General features: G+C 36.5%; 1 protein-coding gene across 6 annotated transcripts in view; it reads left to right on the top strand.

Annotated features, from left to right (window-relative positions):
- COBL (cordon-bleu WH2 repeat protein) overlaps window positions 1–22,926 on the top strand; it is a 256,101-nt gene that overhangs the window by 197,291 nt on the left and 35,884 nt on the right. For 5 of the 6 annotated variants that reach the window (XM_033060207.2, XM_033060222.2, XM_033060229.2 and 2 more), the window contains 2 exons: window positions 6,626–6,764; window positions 9,746–9,916. In XM_033060207.2, coding sequence (XP_032916098.1) covers window positions 6,626–6,764; window positions 9,746–9,916 — 310 coding nt within the window. The remainder of the gene's footprint in view (window positions 1–6,625; window positions 6,765–9,745; window positions 9,917–22,926) is intronic. The other variant, XM_033060237.1, reaches the window with a different exon arrangement.

The following is a 22,926-nucleotide window of genomic DNA, read 5'->3' as shown; positions in this document are numbered from 1 at the left end:
TTGCCCCTTCACCTTGTACTGGCTTTCTTGTGTTAACTGATTTAGCTTTCTGTCACCAATCAGCCAAGTATTCAAGGACATACTCACCTTTTGTCTTCTTCATTTTGTGGATAAAATAGCACAAGAACATAGCAATTTCTGTAAAATCCAGAAATACTAAGCTTTTATCTGTTATTGACGCTGAGGTATTTATGCGGTCAGAGCTTGATTTTTGATAATCAATATTAAATTTTATTATAAAATTCTGTTTAACACCAAAGTTATAGAATAAAAAAAATCAATCTGAAATTAAACATCATGGGCAAAATTATGCAAAATATTTTGATATGTGATTAAAATATTATTGGTAGGGACATTTTCAGAAGGCAGATGCAGTTTGCACTCTAGTTCTAAGGCAGATATCCCACAGTGCCTGAGCGCTTCCAGCAGCAAAGTAGCTGGGAGGCTGAGGCAGGGAGTACAGGTGGGATGCAGCCACCAGGTGAGACAGACACCTGCACAGTACAGGGAGGCACAGTGCAGAATTTCAGAGACAGGAGGAAACCCCCTAATAGAGAGTGGTGTTGTCAGGACTGAAACATGGCTATCCTGTTCCAAGAGTTGCTTGCTAATACTATGGACTTAAACTCAAGTTGGTGGTAGCTTGGGAGTCTCCCATCTAAATCTGTTGCCCAGGAAAGTGGTGTGTCAAGAGTTACACAAGCTTCGGTCCATATATCAGTCCTGCTATCCCAGCATACTTACTCATATGGCTCACTCAAAGCAAAACCTATTATTATTTATTTTATTGCCAGACTTGTGAGATCCAACACATCAACATGTACGGAATGAAAATGACCAATGCAGAGAAACTGTTTGCTAATTTCTAAAGTAGAGTTATTTCTGTGCATTTTACCAAAATGACAAGTTTCCCAAACAATACTTTGTTTAAAAGTGTTTCAGTGTGCTAGATTTTTTATTATCTCTGTGTCTGTTGTTTTGGTAATTTGTTGTTGTATTGCATGGTATCCTAGTAAGTATTTTAAATAACCCATACAAATGCATTCTGCAACATCAGGGCATGCTTCTGGGAGACATCAGGCTGCTGTCTTTGAATGCACTTGTGTACTTATGGATTAAATATTCATCTGTTAATCAAATGAAACAGGATAGTACCCACTAAGGAAAGAAAGTGGAGAGATTCGTTGCTGAATAGATAATTTTATTCAATGTAGCTTGCAGTTGTCAGCCTCATGAGTTGCTCATACACCCAGTTTTGAGAGCTTACTGAATTTTCCTGTGTCAGTATATGCCAGTGAAAAGACTAATGATGTATGACCTGTCTGAGGAATATTAGGCACATGAGTAAATGTTGTATAAGACACATTAATGTTCAGCTAGGACTTCTTGTGGTTTCTAGTGCTAGGCATGTTGAAACATCTGTTGCCCTGTGAAAATGCAGAATCAGCTGGGCAGAATAGCTTTTATATCATCAAGTTTACTGGACAGATTTATGTCTCCATTCTGCAGCTGAAAGATTTATCTGTCTGATTTTCCTAGAACGACTCCTCTAGGATCAAAATATTTTCTTCTCAACTGCTTTGAGTTATGTCATAGGAATATGTATTTAAATGTAAACCCATAAATCTTACATATCAATCTATCACTTGTCTTTCATAGAATATTATAAAGGATTAGTGCAGCTATATCAAGAGTTTAAAGCCGATTAATGAAATTTTTCTTTTAGAACTTCTTGTAAAACAGCTCTTAATTATTTCAAGTTTTATTAATTTTTTTTTGCGAGGGGAAGAGGTTTGAGATGGTTGCACACATAGTTTGGGATGATACTGTTGTTTGTTCAGTTACATGTTAGCTTTGTGGTTTTTTTTCCTTTGGACTGCATTTAAACATTTTTGAGATTCAATAGGCATTCTGACCCCACACAATATCATCACCAGCAGGTGTATCAGAATCTGGCTCTCTTAAATCAGAGTGTGTGTCTAGTCAGTGTAGGGTGATGGAACCACTTTTTAATGAGGGTGTGCTGGTGATTGAATCCATGTGTCCTTTATCCAATTCTTTTTCTTTACTTCTAAAAATAATTTTTACTATCATCCAGTTTCCATTAATAAGACAATTTGTATACAAATTCCTCTATAAAACAAAAAATGGTCCTGATGTGTAACATTGCAAAGAAAGGACAAAGAAATGAAAATAACAAGGACTTTCTTCACACAGTTTATATCATATGCTATACAATTTTTTTTTAATTTGCATATGCTCAACAATAATCTGACATCCCTTAAAAGCAATCCTTATTCCGAACATGATTCTATTGCTGATATATCTGTATCATCTGTAGCTATGTTGTTTGAGGAATAAAATTGCTTTAAGGAGAATTTTGTTAAATATTGAGACTGGAAAATTCTTAGGTTTTCAAGATTTTATCTTTTCTGTGGCAAAATGATAGGGGTGATAATAAAAGGAAAAATCTGTTTCTATAAGACAAATGTTTCTTCTAATGTTTATAAAAATATTGGAAAGACTGGTTTTGATTTTGAAGCATAAACTATTCCAATTAATGATTTCTGGTTTACAGAAGGAGGCGCAGTTTTGGGAGCCGTAAACCTGCAGTGAATTTGAGCCTAGTTGGGTCTGTGGGTAAAAGAAAGTTTGCGTTTACCAGATGACTTAGTACTTAGTCATAAATAAACATTTCTGTTGGAAAGTTTTAAAGGGAAGGGCTGACAAATACGAAACCAGCATCTGACCAGTAAGTAAAAGACACGCAAGGCAAAGGAGTGGAGCTCACACTGTAAATTTATCTGAGAACCCCCTTGTCTTTGAATGCTTGAAGAATTTTCAGTAGTGGTGGCTTTTGTTTCCTTGGGCCTCCTTTAGTATTTTTCATTACTTCATATTCATTCCAACCTGACCCGAATTAAATACTGGACTTTTACACATGAAGAAACTTAAACTCAGTTTACACATGCACTCTTACAGTGCCCACAGGTCATTTGCAAGTGACTGTAGGGTGACTGTGAAATGCTACTGGTTGAAAATTTCAAGCATTGGCCTTGTAGGATTATTTTCCACACTTTCTTGACAAGTAACCTCCCCATGATATCGTTGTTATGCTCTAAATATATTTTCAAATCTTATCTAGAACCCACAAATTTTGATAAGTATGTTGAGCTTTCACAGTAGGAAAACACATTCAGCACATTGCTCAGATATTTTGTCTGCAATATTGGAAGTATTTTTCAAAGAGCATGTGAGCCCTGAATGTGATGGATTTTTATTATTACTGTTATTATTATTATTGTGTGTGGTCTTATCAGTAGGGGAAGAGAAATTACACTATTTTTCAGATTTGGGTCCTCTTGACCTCTTTTATTCATCTCTAGTTCAGTACATGGTATTAATTTTAGTCAGAACTTAATGAACATCTTTTCAAATTATGTATTTGTTGTAAAAGAAGCTGATCTAATATTTTTTGTTGATAAACATAGGTGAAGCACAAGTGCTAAGACAAGGAAATACTGTTAGAATCAGAGGGAGTTCCTGTAACAAAGTTTCAATGGGAAATTACTCCAAATAATATTGTTAAGGCTTGATTTCTTAATAAAAGAAGCAACCAACCATAACAAATTATTTTCAAGTTCTATTGGTTTTGTATATACAATAGGAAGAAAGAAACAGAATTTTCTTTGTGCTTTTTCCATTTGTGTTTAACCTCATAGGTTTACCAAAATTGGGATTGAAGAGAAGATACTTCTAACAATTTTTATGACCTCTGCTTGAACTAGACACTTCTTACACACATTGTAGCATGAGTGGCTTTAAACAAGCTTTTCATCTTCTTTATGGTGTTTGTGAAGAATACTGCGCTTAGCTGACACCGTAATAAAAGCATTTTTGTGTGTGTATTTCACCAAACTTTATTGTAGTCATGCAGTAGCTATTTTCTAGCCTATTCTTTAACTGTAGCAATGCGGTTATCCATTCATCTATGCAATGCTCCTCAGAAGATTCTGCTAAATAAGAGTATGTGGAGCTGAAAAGGATAAGCTGACTTCTAACAAGGATCCTTTCTTCATAGAAAAGCAGTTGTGTGTCTGTGGGATTTGACTATACCAAGAGAACATCCTTCACTTCTGGTACTTGGAGAAGGGTGATTAGTGATTTCTATAATTTTAAGTGGGATGACACATTTCCTTACTTTCTGTCTTGATTCACATGATTTCCTGGCTTTATCTTTTAAATCATCAGTCCAACCATTTTTTGTCCTAAAATAAAATGACATTTTTGTCTGGAGAGGGAGGAGTGAAGGTGGAAGCTGCAAAATGCCATTAAACAACTGCAAAAGTCCAGCTGGTCCTTATGAAGTGTTGTGAAAGTTCAGATGGTGCTGTCTCCCAGATAATTCAAGTTTTCCATAGCTACTGAATTTTGCAGTCTTTGTGGTAATCAAAATTCCCACTTTGATAATTTTTTTTTTTTTTTTTCTGTAAGTTAGTATCCTGAAGAATCAAGATGCAGTATTAAGAGCCTACATGTTGTTATTTAAAATGCAGGGCACAAGAATGGGATTTTTTTTTTTCCCAGAGTCTGTATTTGCCAATTTCCTCAATAGAGAAGAATGCAACATTAGGTGGCTGTGCTTGATATAATTCCCCTTGAAACCAAAGCATGATGAGTCTGTTTCACTGAAGAGAGTTTCCCATGTTCAGCTCAATATTGGGCATTCTGTTTCAACTTCAGTTAGTTGTGGTTCTTTTCTAACTTCTACAGGCAGTTTCTCTGAAAGTGACCCGTCTTAATACAGAGCAACACTGTAACATTGGGAAAAAATTTTTCAGTGGAGCTCTAAAATTTTACTGTATCTGTTTTGAGCATTTGGTGTAGTGCTGTTTTCTAGGTATAAGTCCAATGTTTTTTAAATTCTGTGAAATTTGGTGACCAAAATTTAGGTCCACAAAATTTCTAGTTACTCCTAGCATTTATTTTTTATTTAATAATTCAATAATTATTTCAATAATTAATGCCCATTTACTATGCCTGACTTTGTCTAGATTAACCTCACTGGCTTTAGTCATGCACTGTATCTGGTGGAAATTTATTATAAAATGCTGACATAATCCATGATAGTAGGAACTGGGACCAGGACACCTTTCTTTCCCACCCTTGTTTGGTGTGGGGCTGCTGCTCATCCTGGTTGCTGTGCTCTATGCCCAATGGTTACTACCAAGTGGTTACTACCAAGTTTCTCCCATGCAGGATGCAGGTTCACCAAGGGGTGGAGATGTGTGATTGTCATGTGGCATGGTGGTTAAAGCAAAATCCTCAAAGGTGGGAACAAAAAGGTTCTTTTTTTTAAATGCAAGACCCTCCTGAGTGCTTTTAAAAAGGAAGGCTAAGTGGAGGAGACTCTTTTCATATCCTAATGTTTGTAAAATTCATTCTGATTTTTTTTACTCAGTGTAGGAGAGGAAATCTGTAAATGAGTGCCTTTCCTCTGAATTCTAGTGGTAGACTTAAGCAGTGTGAAGCTACTATTTGCTTAATGAAATCTCCCACCACAATTGCATTTTAAGGTTCCATTAATCCTCTGGATTAACGGAAATATTACGAATAGAACTGCTGTTATTTGTATTTATTTTTATTTTTATTAGCAGACACTTTAAAATAGTAGAAAACCACACACAGTTCTGTATATTAGATACAGAAGTATTGGGACAGACAGACCAGTTAAATTAAAGAAGTGAAGACTTCTTTGGAGGAATACCAGTTGCATGTCATATGGAGGCCACCATTACTCTCTGCCTCAGCAAACCCTGGTACTGACTAGTGTTGTCAGTACTTTTCAAATACAAAAATTCCGCAGATTTTCCTACGTGGTTTTATTATTATTATTTTTCCGGAAAAAGGAAGTAGAGCTAAGTTCCATTAAGCTACAGAAAATATTATGCAACCCGGTGAAAGCCAAGCAATTTGTAATAACATTTTTCTTATTTTTAAAAGCAACATAAATAGTAATAAAGTGTTGGCATATCGACCAGCATGTTGCAATTATTGGAAGCCAAGGTGTTGCAGATCTTCAAAAGCATGTCTGTGAAGTCCAGTGGGCATGAATGGAGTACAGTGTGACCTCATATCATCATGCAAGCAAACAGTCAATTCTGATTCTCCTCTCTTAGACAACAATTGGAGAGGAAAATAAAAGAAATTAAGAAGACTTTATTCACTCTACATGCAAATTGGAGTATTTAACCATAATTTAAGGTTTGAAGAAACCAATGAAAAAAGAAGATCATGTTATGGCTCAAGCTTAACAACACACATAGTGTCATACTCTGCTTTGCTGAGTGTTGGACTCTCTAGTTCACTTTTTCCAAAACCAGCAAATGCCTACCAGACTGGTATTTCTGCTGTGACACTCATCTGCAGTTCTTGTCTCTCTCCTTTTCTGAGTGCAATATTACTGTAATTGTTTAATCTCTGGTTGTCACTATTAATGCTTGCTCATTATAAATATACTGAGCTGAGAAATTAGGTCATATGGCAAGCACTTTTTTTTGTTATTGAAAATTTACAATACCAACAAAATATATCCTTTACTGGGCTTATTTTTCAACTTTGTTAGATATCACAAGGAGCATCCCTGAATGATTTGAGGAAAAAGAAGAGGCGTGCCCCTCTTCCACCAACTGCATCTGCTCCACCCACTCCTGCCATGCCAAACAGGACAGAAGACAGGGAAGACAAGAGGAAGAGCACAATGGGTGAGAGGCGTTCTTTTCTCCTGAATAACCCTATTCATGTGCTTTCAATGCTCACTGCTTGAAGTTGCCTTAATTCTGTTATGCTGTGAGTTTGGAAACCTTTGTAACTTGGGTGAAAAACTACATTTCTCTGCAGAATGAAAGTCTGGAAATAAGTGTTTATAAATTACCTCTTTTTGGTTTTTTTTAATGGCACCATTCAGAGTACCACAGGGTTGTAAAATGTAGATAACACTCATCAGATGGTTTGAATATTTGGCAAAAACTTTATATGCAAAAGCACTAGCCCTGGGCCATTCTGCACCTTGAAGGTCATGACTGGTTTGCTAGTAAATGCAAATACAGAAATAGTAAATGGAAATGCTAATAAATGGAGATAGGTCAGGCAATACTGAATGCATCTGAAGCCATGAAGTTCTGCGAGAACCAAAGTACAGTCTACTTGGTTCAGCGTTTCCTCATGTTTCTAAAACCTGAAGACATTTGATTTTCATGTAGTCCTCCTCCTCCAACAGTTTGACATCAGCTGCCCATATAAAGTAGAGGTGGTTTTTTCTAAATTTCATCCTCAGTTTTATTTTAAATCAGTGTCTGATGATTCTTTAGCTAATCAGTAGAAGAAAAGAACTGATGCTCTCAAAGGAATGCCATACATACCTGGACTCAACAAAAGAAACTGTAGCTTCAATTGCATGTGGCACCACATTTACTCACACAGGAAAACTGAAAAACATTCTACCAGACCTCTGTTGTTATCTGCCTGGTAGCTTGTTCAGATTCGTGAGAGCTTTGCCTGAGTGAGGACACCAGGACTATGCTTCCAGCGAGCAAAGTGATTTTATAATGGATCAAGTTATGAGATAATGACCCTGCATATTGGAACTCATTTTTCAGTACATTAAGAGAATCATTCTTCAAGTGCCATAATGCACTCAGTGCACTTGAGTTCATGCCTTTGACCTCATGTTTCATAAAATGCTGAAGACATACAGATATGACATTCTGTCATACATAATTGCTTACATTACAAATGTCTCACAGTTTAGAAAGAAACCTCTTGGCTTTGTTCCAACATTTATTTTCAGTAAATGCTTCACATTTAATGCCTCAGCATTTATGTAGCAGCAGGAGTCCATTATCATGTGACACATTTGACTTCACTGACATCTCTTATTTAAACTCTCTAAGGGCAGTGTTATTGCTGGGCCATATAACACAGGAGTTTTCAGCAAATTGGCTTACTTTTAATTGCTACAGATGTCACACTCTACCGTTTCTCACGCTTTGCCCTACTACTAGTCACTTTTTGATGACATTTACTGCTTTAGCATTTTATAAGTGGTTTGGAGTTTTTTGTTTGGTTGTTTTGTTTTTGTTTTTTTTTTTTAATATTGGTTCTCAAATGTTGCAGATGAGTTATAGCAAAGCAGAGCTACTTCTAGTCTGTTCAGAACTGTGTACATAAGTGCTTGCTGGCCAGACTCTGCTCATGTAGGATTCTGTAGTATCATTTGCTTTAATGAAGCCTTATTATTTTACACTGACAAAGAACTCGTCCCACAGTAGCCCTGTCTTCAGCGCTTTTTGTTTTCTGCTACTTTCTTGAATGAATGTGTTCATTAACAAGAAAAAATGTTACAGCCAGAGAGGGTTGGTAAAACAGCCTCTCTTCGGGGCCCTTGCAAGAAAACAATGAGAAAGCACAGATGGCTCTGAAAGCATGAGAGAAAAGCTGTGAAAAAAGCAAGACTCCAGTGAGGAGAAAAAACGTGCTGCAAGAAATAGTCAGCCACATAATGGAAAAAGTATTAAAGATACCTGTGTAACTCTCAAGTTAGCCATGTGAATCAAAGCAAAAGATCTTATAAAAATATTCTCACACTGGCAAATTCCCTGTAGTATTCAATACTGAATCAGTTATTGTGGCACCAAAGTATTGTGCCAAATTTCCTCAAAGCAGTAGAAAAGGCCTTGCACATTTGCCATCATTAAATTGTGTCACTGGAAGATACTCCTCTGGAAGGTGGTGACTCCTAAGAAAAAAATCTTAATGGTTTAATCTTTTTTCTTCCCCCTTGGTACTACTTACCTTCTCAGCAGCCCCAAAGCACAAACTGGAGAGTGTAGGAATGGATCAGACCAAACATCTGTGTCTGCCAGCACCCATATTCAGCAATGACCACAGCAAATGCTTGAGGCAGGGTATGAAAGCAGAACGAGCAGGTAGTCATGATTCCTCAGTGCACTTTCAACCTCTAAGCACTTTCCAAATAACAGTAGCTCAAGTTCTTTACATTACAAACTTGCAGCAGCTTTTTAATATTGAAAGTGGTTCACCGAGTGCAAAGGCATATGTATTTGTTTAGGTATTGCACATAATCCCAGACAAAGTTATGGGCATTTCCTTTGATAGCTTCAAACACTATTTTACAAAAACCAACTTAATCATCTGCTTCTCTACAATGTCAAAATGATAAAAACTGACTCAAAAAGAAGAACATAAGAACCTGTAAGATAACTACTTCAAAACAGCGACCTAAGGTGTCATCCTCTTTCTCTCAGGAAGAGTCAGGAAAGTAGTTACATAAAGCATCTGAGAGGTCAACAGATTCAGGAGTTTGGCACTTCAGAAGATAAAATAAAACATATTTTTCACATTTTCTTACACAACCTTTTAATTTTATTTTTTGTTATTTTGCTGAACTATTTTTCTCCGTCCTTCCACCTGCCAAAACCGGTAATTTTAACTGTGAGTTGTAATGTACATGTATGTGCTGATCTCAAATCTGGTCCCATTGCTGTTGGTTTAAGACCCACCTTTTCCTTCTCCCTTAATTATTTGGATGTAAATAAGTGCAAAATTAGATCCAGAGAGACTTTGGATGTGGGTGAGGGAAAATCAATGTGTTTTTTAAAAGTAACAATGAACGGAGCCATCATTATCTTGCAATGAAGTAACAAATCAATTGATCCTCCTGTAGGTGATGGACGGCAGGTGCCACAAAAGCCTCCTAGGGGCACCACTCGTGGTCCCCCACAGTTAGTGATCCCCCCACCCCCACCTTACCCTCCTCCTGGCAGTGACATTGTGGATCCAACAGTGTGTTACAGAGAAGCAGATGTTACAGCACCAACAGAGCTGGTACCTAAACGTATGTTTGAAAATATATGTATTTGCATTTCCATTCTTCTGATGATTACTCTCAGGGGTAGCTTTTCCAGACTTTCCTCTCTGCTCTTTAGACATCCATTTCTGTTTTTCCCCCTTTCTCCCACCTTTTGTCTTTCAAAATGTCCAATGCAGTGTAGTTAATATAAAGTAAACAAAACAGTTGTTTGGAGAGAGTTTTGCATGTGATACCTGGTCACTGTACAGAAGCATTTTAAAATAACCATCAAACTTTGTTGAACTGAAAAAAAAACAAAGGAAAAAAAAAGAAAAAAAAAGAAAACAAAACAACTGTTGTCTTGTATTAATTCCCCAAGTTTGTTTTTCTGTACTAACAATTTTTTTGTCTCCCTAGAGACAAGTTCCTTTGAGAGTCAATGAGTCTATCAGTCTAGGTTGAAAACTACAGTGTCTTCCTTAAGAAAATTGAGCCATGTACAAGAGCTGTATATTGTTAAAGGCCTTCCTATCCTAATGGGTACATCTTTCTTGGCATCTCTGGGTAGTCCTTTGTGTGCTCTTCACCTTGGGGCATAGCAGCTATCAGACAAAGAAGTACAATATTTTTCACAACCCCGTGTACTTGTGAAAAGCATGTTTTCATGCTGCTTTTTCGTGCTTATCCATTGACTGCCTTTAAATCTTTGTACACAATCCAAGTCTTTGATCATGTATTATGTTCCCTGTAGGCTTGCCCTGCACACCCATGTAGAGCCAGTAAAAGCAGCAAAGCTCTGCACGTTATGACATCTCACGGATGCACTTCCTTTGAAGACTAGGAGGGTGTCTCCTAACCATGGAATGGAGAAATGTCTCCATTAGCTGCTAATTTGACAAAAGGTCTCTTTCCAGGACCTTATTTTTACCAAAAGCGCTCTGCAGGTGGCAGTTACCCTGATACATTAATGTGGGTGTGTTTGCTGTCGATTACCAGCTAAATCTAAAGCACTATTTTTCAAATTCGTGCTGAGGAAATATAAATTGCTAAGTTTTATTGAAGCTAATGGTGGAAATTAAGGAGATCATACTAACAGAATACCTGAATCTTATTGAGGATTAACCCTGACATCTTTACCAGCTTATGCACAGAAATCATATCATACTTAAAACTTTCTTTTTTGTTCTAGATACCATCAGCTTGCCTACAATGTTTTCTTTGTTAAAAATCCTTTGTGGCCTTCTTTGCATTAATATTTCTGCTTCATTTGAGTTTCTATCCCTGTTATTTTGCAATGCTTTCCTGATCTACCTTGCTGATCAAATACCCTTTAATCAATGCAGCCTGATGTAATCAGTGAGATCATTTGCTCTTAAACAAACACAGTATCTCAGCCAAAAGGATTTGATTAGGCTTGTACATAGAAGCATAACATGAGTTTTTATTGTCCTCAATTTACGGAGAGCAAGAGCTTAGTGGGTACTTATTTTAGACTTAAAGCATCAGTGTTGGAGAGGGACAAGTTTTAGCTCTGTAATTATGCTTTGTCCTACCTAGATAAGTGTGTAGATTTACACTAGAGACGTGTGTATAGGTGTACCCATGAGAGACAGCAGCACGCAGGACAGATGCTAATTACATTGCCTAATGCCATTCTGTATGGTGCTTTGATACCCTAGTGATTGAGCTAAGAACGTTTTGCAACAATGTGTTTTATTGCCTGAGAATGCCTCAAGCAGGGCAAGTAAGATTTGCGCGGTAGATTCAAAGAACAGCAACATTTTCAATCTTGCGAACTCTAACCTCAGTAGATGTGTTTTCTCATAGAATAAGGCAGGGAGGAGGATAAACTGCTGATGGCAGCTGTTGATAAAAGACACGTTTTTTCTGAAATCACTCTCAAAACAGCTTTCTCTGATTACGATTGTGGTCTTCCTTTGCTGGGTGGATGACTGTAAACAGCAGTATGTGTTCCACAAGAAAAAATTCCCATTTAGAAGTTAAAATTCTGTGATCATGTGGAGTTTAAATTCTCACTCCTTATGATCTGTCACCACCTGTGAAGACCTTCCTTCCTTCCTTCCTTCCTTCCTTCCTTCCTTCCTTCCTTCCTTCCTTCCTTCCTTCCTTCCTTCCTTCCTTCCTTCCTTCCTTCCTTCCTGCCTCCCTCCCTCCCTCCCTCCCAGCAAACACACTGTTGTCGTCTCTTTGTGCTCTGGGAGACACAGGTAGAGGGATTTTCATTTCATAGAGAGTAGTGGCAATCACTGTTCATTGAGTTTTCCAAATTTATGTGGAGTGGAAGTAATTCATGAGTATGGTCTTTGGTAAGATACTTGAGGTTTTCTTTATCAAATGGTACAAATTTCTTCCACAAAAAAAGGGTACAAAAGTTCCTCACAGATTTTGCTCTAAAATCTTTTTATTCTAATTACATGACCTTTTCTCTAACATTAGGTCTGGTAGAATTTTAGTTGCATGTTGTGTGCACGTTTAAATTGATGTGTTTATGGGATCCTTTCTCTTTTCTTATCTTACTAATCAGATTGTTCACGACCTGATTCTAAGATTGACTGTGCTTTGGGAGTGCAGAGTTGGAGGTTATTGCATGATGTTTGGTTATGTCACATTGCTTGTGGAGTTCCAAATGTGTGAGTTGATGGTAAGCTCTGTGCTACTTACCTGAGGTAAAGGATGCACATAGTGAAAGACTGCTGCACCTAGACAAGCAACTGAAACATGCTTGAAATGCATGAAATGTCAGCCAGCTCATTAGACTAAATTCAGTATTCCTGTGAAACTCCACATTAGCCCTTTATTTGGCTAGTTATGAACTATCGTTAAGATATGCCGTAAGAAATTAGAAGTTCTGTGGGAAAGAATATACAATTCACCTTCCTGTCAAGTGAGATCCCGAAGTGAAGTTGTTCACTGAATAAAGTTCTAGTGAACTCAGGGCTCACACTGGGTAAGGGCTTGACAACTGATGGATTTGTACATTTCAGAAAGTGCTCTGTCTTTAAAGAAATTAAATCATGATTTGAATCTGTCCTTGTTTATAACTGTTGATCAAAATAGTCAAACGTGACTTAATTAGAAGGTTTTTGAGGGATGGAGTGGGTACACTATTTTATTTTCATGCATACTACTGGTTGATGAATAAAACCAGGTTAATTCTAAGGTACTACAAGAATAGAAAAGAGCCTTGTCCATATATCTAATTTTTAATTTTTTTCATTATATCACTGATACATCAACAGGTAATACAAGCCAGTTGACAAAGGCAATGACAGTTTCACAAACAGTTCAGGTGTGTTTCTTCAGTCACCTTAGATATATATCTAGTCTTGCACAGAGCTAGATTCTAAGAGTTGGGTTTTATTAGCTTGAAGCAAAAATGGGTAGAAACACAGAGGAAACTTCACTCTCTTACACGTGGCTCTAAATCAACTGAGAGCTGATGGCTGCTGTGCAGGGAGTTTTGCTGGCTTGTCATGGTACAATGCTTCGTAAGGCATGTGTCAAGTGACGTAGCCTTTTCTTTCTCAGAGGTGGTCTTTAAAGCAAGAACGCCTGCAGGTGTGGCTTAGGAGGCTGCGGTTGCCATCACTGCTCTTACTCATTCAGGCAATCTGAGGCTAAAGAATGAAGTTGAATCTCCAATATCATCTATCTTGTATCATCTATCTTACTCCTTCTGGAGAAATAAAATTCAGGCCAAGTAAAGCAGAATTCATAGACATACTGTATATCTAAGCATTGTGCTGTTATGATTGAGTTAGCTCATATATGAACCCAGGGAATTAGCCTCAGAGCATCTGTGGAATTCCGAATTTTAACACATGTGCCCATACACCTACACCTCCTTTGGGCATCTAATTATTTAATGTTACTGAGCATGCTAGCCATTCTGCTGACTGACCTAGACAATACTTAAATTTTATCCTTTTACTTTTTTCCCCCCACAGTTTACTGTTGTGCATCATTCCCTTCATACTCCAAGCGTGTCTGACAGACCTTGCCTCTTCCTATGACCTTCATACTTCTGAACCTCCTGTTACCTCTGCTACCCTGACTCTTCTGTTGCCTTGCTTCCTCCCCTGCTGGGAAAAAAAAAAAAAAAAAAAAAAAAGAAAAAAAAGAAAAAAACAAACCAACCAACCACTTTTTTTTTTTGAATGGGATTTTGGCTTCTTTTCTTTTTAAATTCGCACATTCTCTTTAATTACTATTGATTATTTTTGACTGTGGTTCATACTCATTTGTGAGATGTATGCTCCAGAAAACAATGGTGTGTTATATAAATCTATATATCAACCTCAGAAAGATTATCTGTCGTTCTTTTCCAAAAGATTCTCTTTACTTTGAGCCATGGTTCGATTTGATTTGGTGTTGCAGAAAAGTGTGTTCTTGGGACAGGATGTCTTACTTTCCATATTGCTTAAATTTTAATGAAAAGTTTATAAAACTTTTTGTGTTTTCTTTCTGTTAATTTAGGTATAAAATTTTGTATTCTCTATTTGTTCTATTTTCCTTTTATTGCATCTATTTTGTTCCTTTGGAACAAAACTAGAACTGGGCACATGGCCTAGTTAAGTTGAAGTGCAAGATTCTTTCTGTATCTTGGCTATCAATCAAGCTGCCAAGAACAAAAAAAAGGAACAGGAAGATCTGTTGCATCTGTAAGGGGCTTAAAAGGAATACCAAGAACCAATATCACATGCACTGATTCATATTCTTTACTTCTGCTTTCATCCTGATGCTTAATATGAGTAATTTTATCTTGATGCTGGAGACATGCTGTGGAAATCAAGGTGTGTGTTCTATTTCTGTAACAAAAGATGCAAACACTCAAGATACATCTCATTCCACATGTCTCCTTTTTGCACTTGTACTAGGAAGAGTCAGTGAGTTCTAATTAAGTATCATATATAAGTTTGTACTTAGCAAAAACTTCTTTGTGCTAAAGGAAGATCTTCATGAGAACAACCCATAAGATGTGCATTTAATAATCCTGAACTACAAACATAGGCTTTATGAGTTGTAATGTAATGGTGCACACACCCAGAACTATTCTGACCTCACATGTACTGTGCTTTAAGACATTCATGTTATTTAAATGAGTGACTTGCAATACATAACTCTAATTTAAATGATGAAAAATTATTGTTTTACCCTCAAGCAAATAATCTTGTTAATCTTGACTCCTTTCCAGGTAAGCAAAATGGGGAATAAGAAAGCAAAGCATTCCTACAGATAAAATGAAATATGACTAAAATGGGGTTTGACAGTTTTTAATACAAATATGACATGTAGTTAGTAAGTTTTAAGTGATTCTTTAGAAAGTATATTTAGTACCCTAAGGGTCTTCTAATAAAAGTGGAGTGGATTTGAACTCTCTGAGCTGCCAGGTAGTTTGTAATACCTTCTTAAGACAAGACAATGGTTTAATTGTAAGTCTTCTCTCAAAAAAAAAAATGAGTAGGTGTTCACAATGTGAAGATTAAGAACCTAATTTACCCATTCTCATTACTCTCTTTGAAGCCTATTTGTAACTCCACAGAGTTACATGGCCCATGGAGTTCAAACTAGTGTAAAAATAATGAAGTAGTAAAACAAAGTGTGCAAAGTACTGTGTATTGTCAAAGTAGTTCTTTCCATTGACACCATTTTCACTGAAAGGTGGCAAAAGTTTTCAGTAAAATCACATTTTTAATGAAAATATCTCCTTGCTTTGGAATCAGACAGATATGACCCTTTTCCACATAGCTGGCATGTTTCCTACAAATAGCAGTCTCTTTTCAGGTAGCCTCCTCAAGATCTTAAAAACTGTAGGTGAAATCTCAGAAAGTTCATTATTTACACTTAATTTACCTTTAATCAAAATGCAAAATTTACCTTTAGAATATATTCAGGGGAATTAACAGTTTTTGAAATTCCTAGGTTAAATATTTTAAAGACCAGTTTAAGCTAGCCAGCTCTGCCTTTCAGGATTTAAAAAGGATCGTTGCTTATATGTACTCATATTTGTTTATTATGATTTCATAAATTACAGATACATATATATATACTATTAAAGAGAACTTTAAAAAATATAGAAGAAGGATTTCTGTGTCTTTACAAGAAATCATCCTAGTTGCAAGAAATTATACTGTGACATCAGCATAGTTTGAAACCCCCCATGGTGTAAAAAAAATTCTTTCAGTGGTGCTCATGAAATCCAAATCTGTTGAGTGGAATTGCATAGAAAGTCTGTCTCAGAACTGTTAATTCATAATAGCATGTGTGCACTGAGGGGTTTAAGCAAAGTGTGATTGCAGGACCGGGAACTCACTGAAAGTTTGGTTCATGAGCTCCAGCTCGGCCCTGATGTACTGCTGGGGAATTCCTGTTTGTCCCAAGCTTCAGCTCAGGATTTGTAAGAGCTCCTCAACTTGGCTTGTGAAAGAGAATGAGTTTTTCTGTCATTTTCAATAACAGGAAGGAGTTTCACTTTAGGTCTCTCTGATGGAGTTTTAGGTCAGCAGTGGTATGAAAGGATATTGGCTTGGTTTTATTTTATTTTAACCTTGGAGACACTGGAAGTGTAGTGAGAATGACATGGAGAAGTTAGTTACAAATTGACCATTACAATAAATTTTTTTGCCAAAATGGTAATACCAGAGTTAGTAAGAAACACATTTCATGCACTCAGGATTTATCTGCACTACCAAACAGCCTTGTACAAATGCTGTCCTTCATGTTAAGATATCTGGGGTGAAAATCAAATAAGTAATCGAAAAAAAAAAAAAAAAAGGAAAATATCGTTGAACCCCTTCTGGAGAACAAATAAATGCCTAGATAACTTATAAATCAAAATACATTCCTGTCTCACAACTCCAATGTCAGTGGCATTCAGTGCTCTTAGGGAATATGGACAGATGTATAATTTATGATTAAACCTATTCTGATGAATACTCTCAACCCATATGAAATCCAGTGAATTAAAAACAGATTAAGCTTCGTGGCCACAAGATTTTACTGAAATCCTTTTGTACGTTGGCCACCAGAGGGAGCCGGTGTTGTCCCAGATTCACAGTAGGAGAGCGAGAAAAAGTAACACTGAAAGTGAATTTCAAACTGATAGATTCCCACACTTGCACAAAGTTTTTTAGGTTTTAGTTTTTGGGTAGTTTTATTTGTTGGTTTGTTTTGAGTTTTTTTCCTGCAATTGAAAATAAAAAATTATTTTGTTTCTAGATTTTTTAAAAAATCAGTTTCATCAAAAATAAGAAAATGAAGATAAAATTATATTTTCAGGTAATGCACTGGTGTCTTCCAGATACACGCTCAAATTTTTGGTCTGAGCTTTCTCAGAGTATGGTGGCATATTTTGTTGGCTATTATATTGCGTAGATATTGCCTTGTATCTATAGCAGCTGTGTCCAAAGTGTGGTAATTAGTGCATATGGTTGGTATATGTACTTAAAATATGTGTAAGTGCATAAGAGTAGGTCAGGTTTAGTGCCAGTATAGAAAGACTGTGTTCTACTTGGTGTATCTTACCAGCTTGAGTCCTATAATTTTAAAATCATGACCAGATCAGTTTAGTATCCATCTTCTTCCACAGACAAATTACTTCATTATTGGCAATTCAGTCACTTAGAAACTAAAATCTCTGACTTTCAAAATATCCGTAAGTATCTTTTCTACATGTAATTCTTTGGGGTTTTTTCCTCACAGTTGAAATCTTTGAATGAATGTTGTCTTTCTCACAGGGCAGATGGATTTTTTTTTTTCTTTTTTAGTGAGAAGGCTATAGAACAATATTAAACTTTTAACTCATTCCGTTTTTATCTTCAGAAAATGTTCTACCAGTCTAGCACTGAAAATTATTCTGGGCAGGTAAAATATGGAGAAAAATACTCTAAATGTATGAATGGAAAAAGGAAATATTTCTCTTCTTGTTGTTTCTCAACTGGAATTATTTAAAGCTCTCTGTGGTATCTAGAGTGCTCCAGTAAGTGCCAAGGGAGAATGACTGGTAGAGAAATCATCGAGTTCGAATTGTATGATGAGTTGCAAAGACTTATGATGGATTTATTTATTAAACATATGGACTCCAATCTATCATATGCCCATCATCTGTCCCTTTATTCTGCTTTTTTAAAGTAAACTCTGTGGTCATGATTCTCATACTCTCATCATTTATGTTTACAGCCAGTTTAAACCTTCATTATTGTTCTGTCCCAGTATAAAAGTGCTTCTTTTTGAAAACTGGGCTCTATGTGTGTATGTATAACAGCAGTTTTGTCTTCTGAGCTTGGCTTCCAGTCACTACCATGAGTCTCAATATATATTTAGTACATGCAGTAGGCACCATTTAACGTTCCATACAAAAATACATGTTATTTTAGAAGACAGAATGGAACTTATCCCATCCCTCGAAAATTACAGCCATGTTGTTTTTTGATGTCATTGTAAAACTATGGACTCCCCCTCAAGGACAGTGAAACAAAATTTCTGTCTCAGTTTACACTTCTTATTCATAAGCTTCTGCTATAGCAGCTCTGTGGCTAGAGAAGTCCACTGTTAAAATTCATAAGAAGTTGACAAAACAAAAAGTGACATAAGGAATTATTTGTTCATCCGGAAGAGTGTAGAGGTAATAAATGCTGATTTTTGCTGAGGTGGATAAGGGGAAAGGTGGTCTTGTATATTTCTGTGCAAGAATCCCTTGGTTTTTTATTGCATATTCTTGTGTAGTGCTCTGGCACCATTTACTACTGGCAAGTGACTGTTGAAAGCATCAAGTCCAAAGAAATAATGAATGACTCTAGAAACTGGCAACATACTGAATAGGTATCAACTACTGAGTCCTTTATATTCCTTGAATGTACCTTGAACATGAAAGATTTTATTTTTTTCTGTTCACTTCTAATACGGAAATAGTAAATTTGGGTCACCAGATCTGCTTCATTTTCTCATGCCTTGAGAAAGTTCTAAGGAAGGAGGCTGAGTCTTGGGTACAAACACTGGTTGGAAAGAGGGGGTAATTTCATATTCTCTTACATTCCCTTACACTCTGCTGCCTACCTGTGCTGGAAATAAAAGTTGTGATTTTGCAGACTTTGAACCAGAAGTCAGACGGTTAGGAAGGAGAATTGATTTAAATAATTGAAGAAAATATTTTCTGTTTACATAATTACGGGACTGGACCCCAGTGAATCAAATAGTCTTTCTAGACACATTTCCTGGTACATAGATTTTTAACTAGCTACTTAACTATTTCATGTAGCGTGGATTAAACCAGAGCTTCCCTTTTCCCATCCTGGCTAAATGTGAAGACATTTCTCGTCTCCTCTTAATTTCCTTGCAGACCAGCTTTGCAATCCAAGTGGTCTGTGGATAAACTGTGAATGTTTCCTCCAAGTGAAACCAAATTCTCTGTTGTCCTCTTCCTTCATCAAAAGAGGAGCAGTTTTAACTACAGGAGCTGTACCTTTAATAACTGAGTGGCATCTTATACTCTGCTGCCCTTGAATGGTGGAATGTGAACAAGTCGTCACAGCCATACATATAGAACAACTTATTCTTTATCAGTCACAAGTGGGGCTAAACATCTTTGTTCAACCAAATACCTGCATGTGGTGCAAGTGTGTGTGTGAGCACTTTCATCCTGGGTGTGAATTCAAAGTTATGCCAGCTTTACACATAAGGTGTGGGCCAAATCGAACTGGAAGGTTGATGCTTTAAGTGGCATTTATAGTGCAAGATCCTACTGATTCAAGTGCAGAGAATGCTTATGGAGCTGCTGTAGACAAACCGTTGAAAATTTTTCTCTGTTCCAGGTAGGTGATGATTCTAATACCAAAGTGCTTTTCCATCCTTAGAGATGCTCAGCTTTTCCTATTACCCCTTCTAAGTCAGTAAACACTGACTAAAATGCCTGCCTACTTTCTTCTAGGAGCTTGAGAATTCTGGCCATGCACATTCACTTCTGGGTTTTCGGGCATGAGAGAGCAAAAGGCTGAGAACAGAGACAGCTTCTCTGTTGTCAGCTCCTTTTGTGGATTCCATAATTAGTCCCTGGCATGGAAAAAATAATTACTTTCAAACCTACTACCATAAGCAAAGGTGGGGTGAGGTGTAATGGAGGACAAAGACTTAAAACAAAAGAATATGGAGGAAAGAACAAGAAAGGAGAACTATGACAGACAAATACAATTTTTCCTTTTGAGAATATAGTGATTAAAAGGTAAAAATAAAGTTGCTAAATATATGGTGCCCTCCCATAAACAGTGAAATACTGGTAGGAGATTATCTGCTTACTTGTTAGAACAAACAAAACAACTAATTTTTCTGCTTCAAACATCTAATAATTATTATTATTTTCTGATTTTTAAAACATGTAGATAAGTATTTTTCTTTTCTCTTCCATGTTTTTTTTCCCTCATTTTTTTTTCACTTGATAAGAAGGTAAAAACTAAAAGGAAAATATTTTTACAGTTTGTAAAAGCATAAAACTTAATGAGGAAATAGTTTCAACATTTTTTTCTAAACTATGTGGAAACATGCAAGAGATCTATTTTTAAGCTGTCTGTGGATGAAACAGTCAAGATTTGAATGAATATACTTCTTAAAACATAATAATTATGATAAATTATATAAGAATTATAAAGACTGTAAGAAAAAATAGTTACTGGCTTTAAGTTCAAGATAAGAGCTCTGTTTCCTTAACTTTCACTTGTAAGAGATGGAGCATTTTGGAAGGCAAACAAACTCTTACAGATTTGTTCTCCAGGAAGCCTCACAGTGGACTGCCAAGGACTGTAGAAGGACCACCCTATATAACTTCCTGGTGTTGTTGGAAGTAGATGACACTTTGGGGTCTACTGTGTGAATGCATTGGTATTTTGGTTTTGTTCTAAAACCCTTTTTGGGTACTACCAGTCTCACACATGTTAAATCAATGCTTAGGAGTGATATAATTTTTTTTAATGAGTAAAACATGCCACTCTTCTCCCCAAAGATAACAAACTTTTTTTTTCCCCCCACAAGAAATTCTATTCTAATTAAATACAATTTATGTGAATATTTTATTTATTAATTACAGTTTAAATCTGTATTTTTTTCACTTCTAAAACCTTCCTCTACTTGCCTTCAGACAATTAGAACACTATGCTGATTAACTGACTGGTCAGTTAAAGAAACTTAGAGGTTTAAGTGTCCAAGTTTTCCAAATGAAAACATTTAGGTAAAAAAAAAAAAAAAAAGGCATGCATATACTGTAATTTGCTTGTTTGCTCCACTCCCTTGTGGACATGCCCAGCTTCCTCTGTACCTGGCAGCTTTCCTGTTCTGTATTCATCATGCTAATCAATGGAATTCAGATGTTCCTGAAATAAAACCATTTGTCTTCAGTCTGCTCTTACAAAGGACACAGACTGTACTAGAAAGTCTTCACTTTCAGAGTACATTAAATACATGCTACTGTTCATAACACGAGGCTTTGGCAATGTATCAATTGCTTTATTTTACACAAAAATTCTTGCACAGGGAAACTCCTTGTGGCTTTTTCCACAGACTTAAATTAGTGCCTGTGAGAAAATTAGCAGGCTGAAAGCAATTGAGACAGAAGTCTTTAAACTTTCATGCTGTAATGGGAAGAGTAATAACAAACCACCAGCTTGATTCTATGCTGGTTTGATAGGGGCCACTCTAAGGTGAGTGGAGAGTTCTATAACTCCATGCTGAAATTATGAGCAATCAGGAGAATTAAGGTAATGTTTGAGCATTACTGTACAAACTGTACTGTACAAAGTGCAACAGTGGCCAGTCACACCTGCTAAAAAAATTTCCAAACACATTTCTTGGGGGATGGTTTTAGGAAAAAAAATTAATTGGTTCTTTGGAGTTTAAAAGAGAAGGTGCCTTTTTTGTTGTAATAGTATTTTTGATTTTATAATTAGGGATAAGAACAGGAAAGAGAGAGGATAATAATGAATAAAAAGGGGGAAAATAGATGGGGATTAAAATCCCAGGAACTTGAAGTTCTTACTTTTCAAAACAAAAAAGATTTGAAAAATCCTCCTTTCTTTTTTTCTTTGTTTTCTTATTTTCTTCCCCCAGACCCCATCAAGAAATTCCTTAAACATTTGTTTGAACCTCTTTATTAGTGACTGAGTTCTCTGATATCTAACCTCATTGCACTTGGGTTGAAGTGCTGCTATTGTTCATAGCATCCTTCCCTCAAGTATCCCTGGTAGATAATAGAAAATGAGCTTTTATGTCAACACATATATGAAGAAAGTCTCTGCACTCTGTCCTTCTACCTCTTTATTAAATTTTTGTAACTGAACTTCAGACTGTTATCCTTCCTGACTCATTCAGGAAAAACTGGTAGCCAGTTTAAAAGTTACTGGAGGGTTTCATAGACAAGCTTAAAACCAACAATAGGGTGACCTTCTCAGCCTAATTTGAGGACGAATTGTTGCTAAAAAACAAAAAACTCAAAGACATTTCCAAAATTCCTCATTTTATGCTGATCCTATTTAAGCCCATTATCTCAGGTGAAAAATTCCCCAAACTAGCTTGCCTATTTTGAGGGTATGATCATAGCAAACCTTCAAATTCTAGAAATGGCCCTGCTCCAGCAAAGCACTTAAGCATGCTTAATCAGGTACCCCATTATACAGCATGCACATTATTATTGAATGAACTGTGTAAATGAAAGCCTTAAAATGCTTCACATGAATAAAAATGCAGACAAATTTTCCCTGTGGGGATTCATCCCATGCAGGAGATATCTGCAGCTTTGCATTTTAATCAGTGAACGGTCTGATCCTGTACTGTTGAAGTCAGGGGCAGAACCTAACTGCTGCAGTGGAAGCAGAATCTGGTACTAACAGCACGTAATATGAAAGAGGAATTTTTTTCCAAGTGGGTGTTCAGATGGTGACCCATTTCTTGCATCAGGCTATTGTTCACCAGAGCACCAGAGATGGCACTGCCATTAACATTTTACTATCCACAAATCAGTACAAAGCGTAACATCCAGTTACCGCTCTTGCATG

Source organism: Catharus ustulatus, chromosome 1, assembly GCF_009819885.2.
Source record: "Catharus ustulatus isolate bCatUst1 chromosome 1, bCatUst1.pri.v2, whole genome shotgun sequence".
Taxonomy (NCBI): Eukaryota; Metazoa; Chordata; class Aves; order Passeriformes; family Turdidae; genus Catharus; species Catharus ustulatus.
This window is presented reverse-complemented; position numbering and strand designations above follow the sequence as displayed.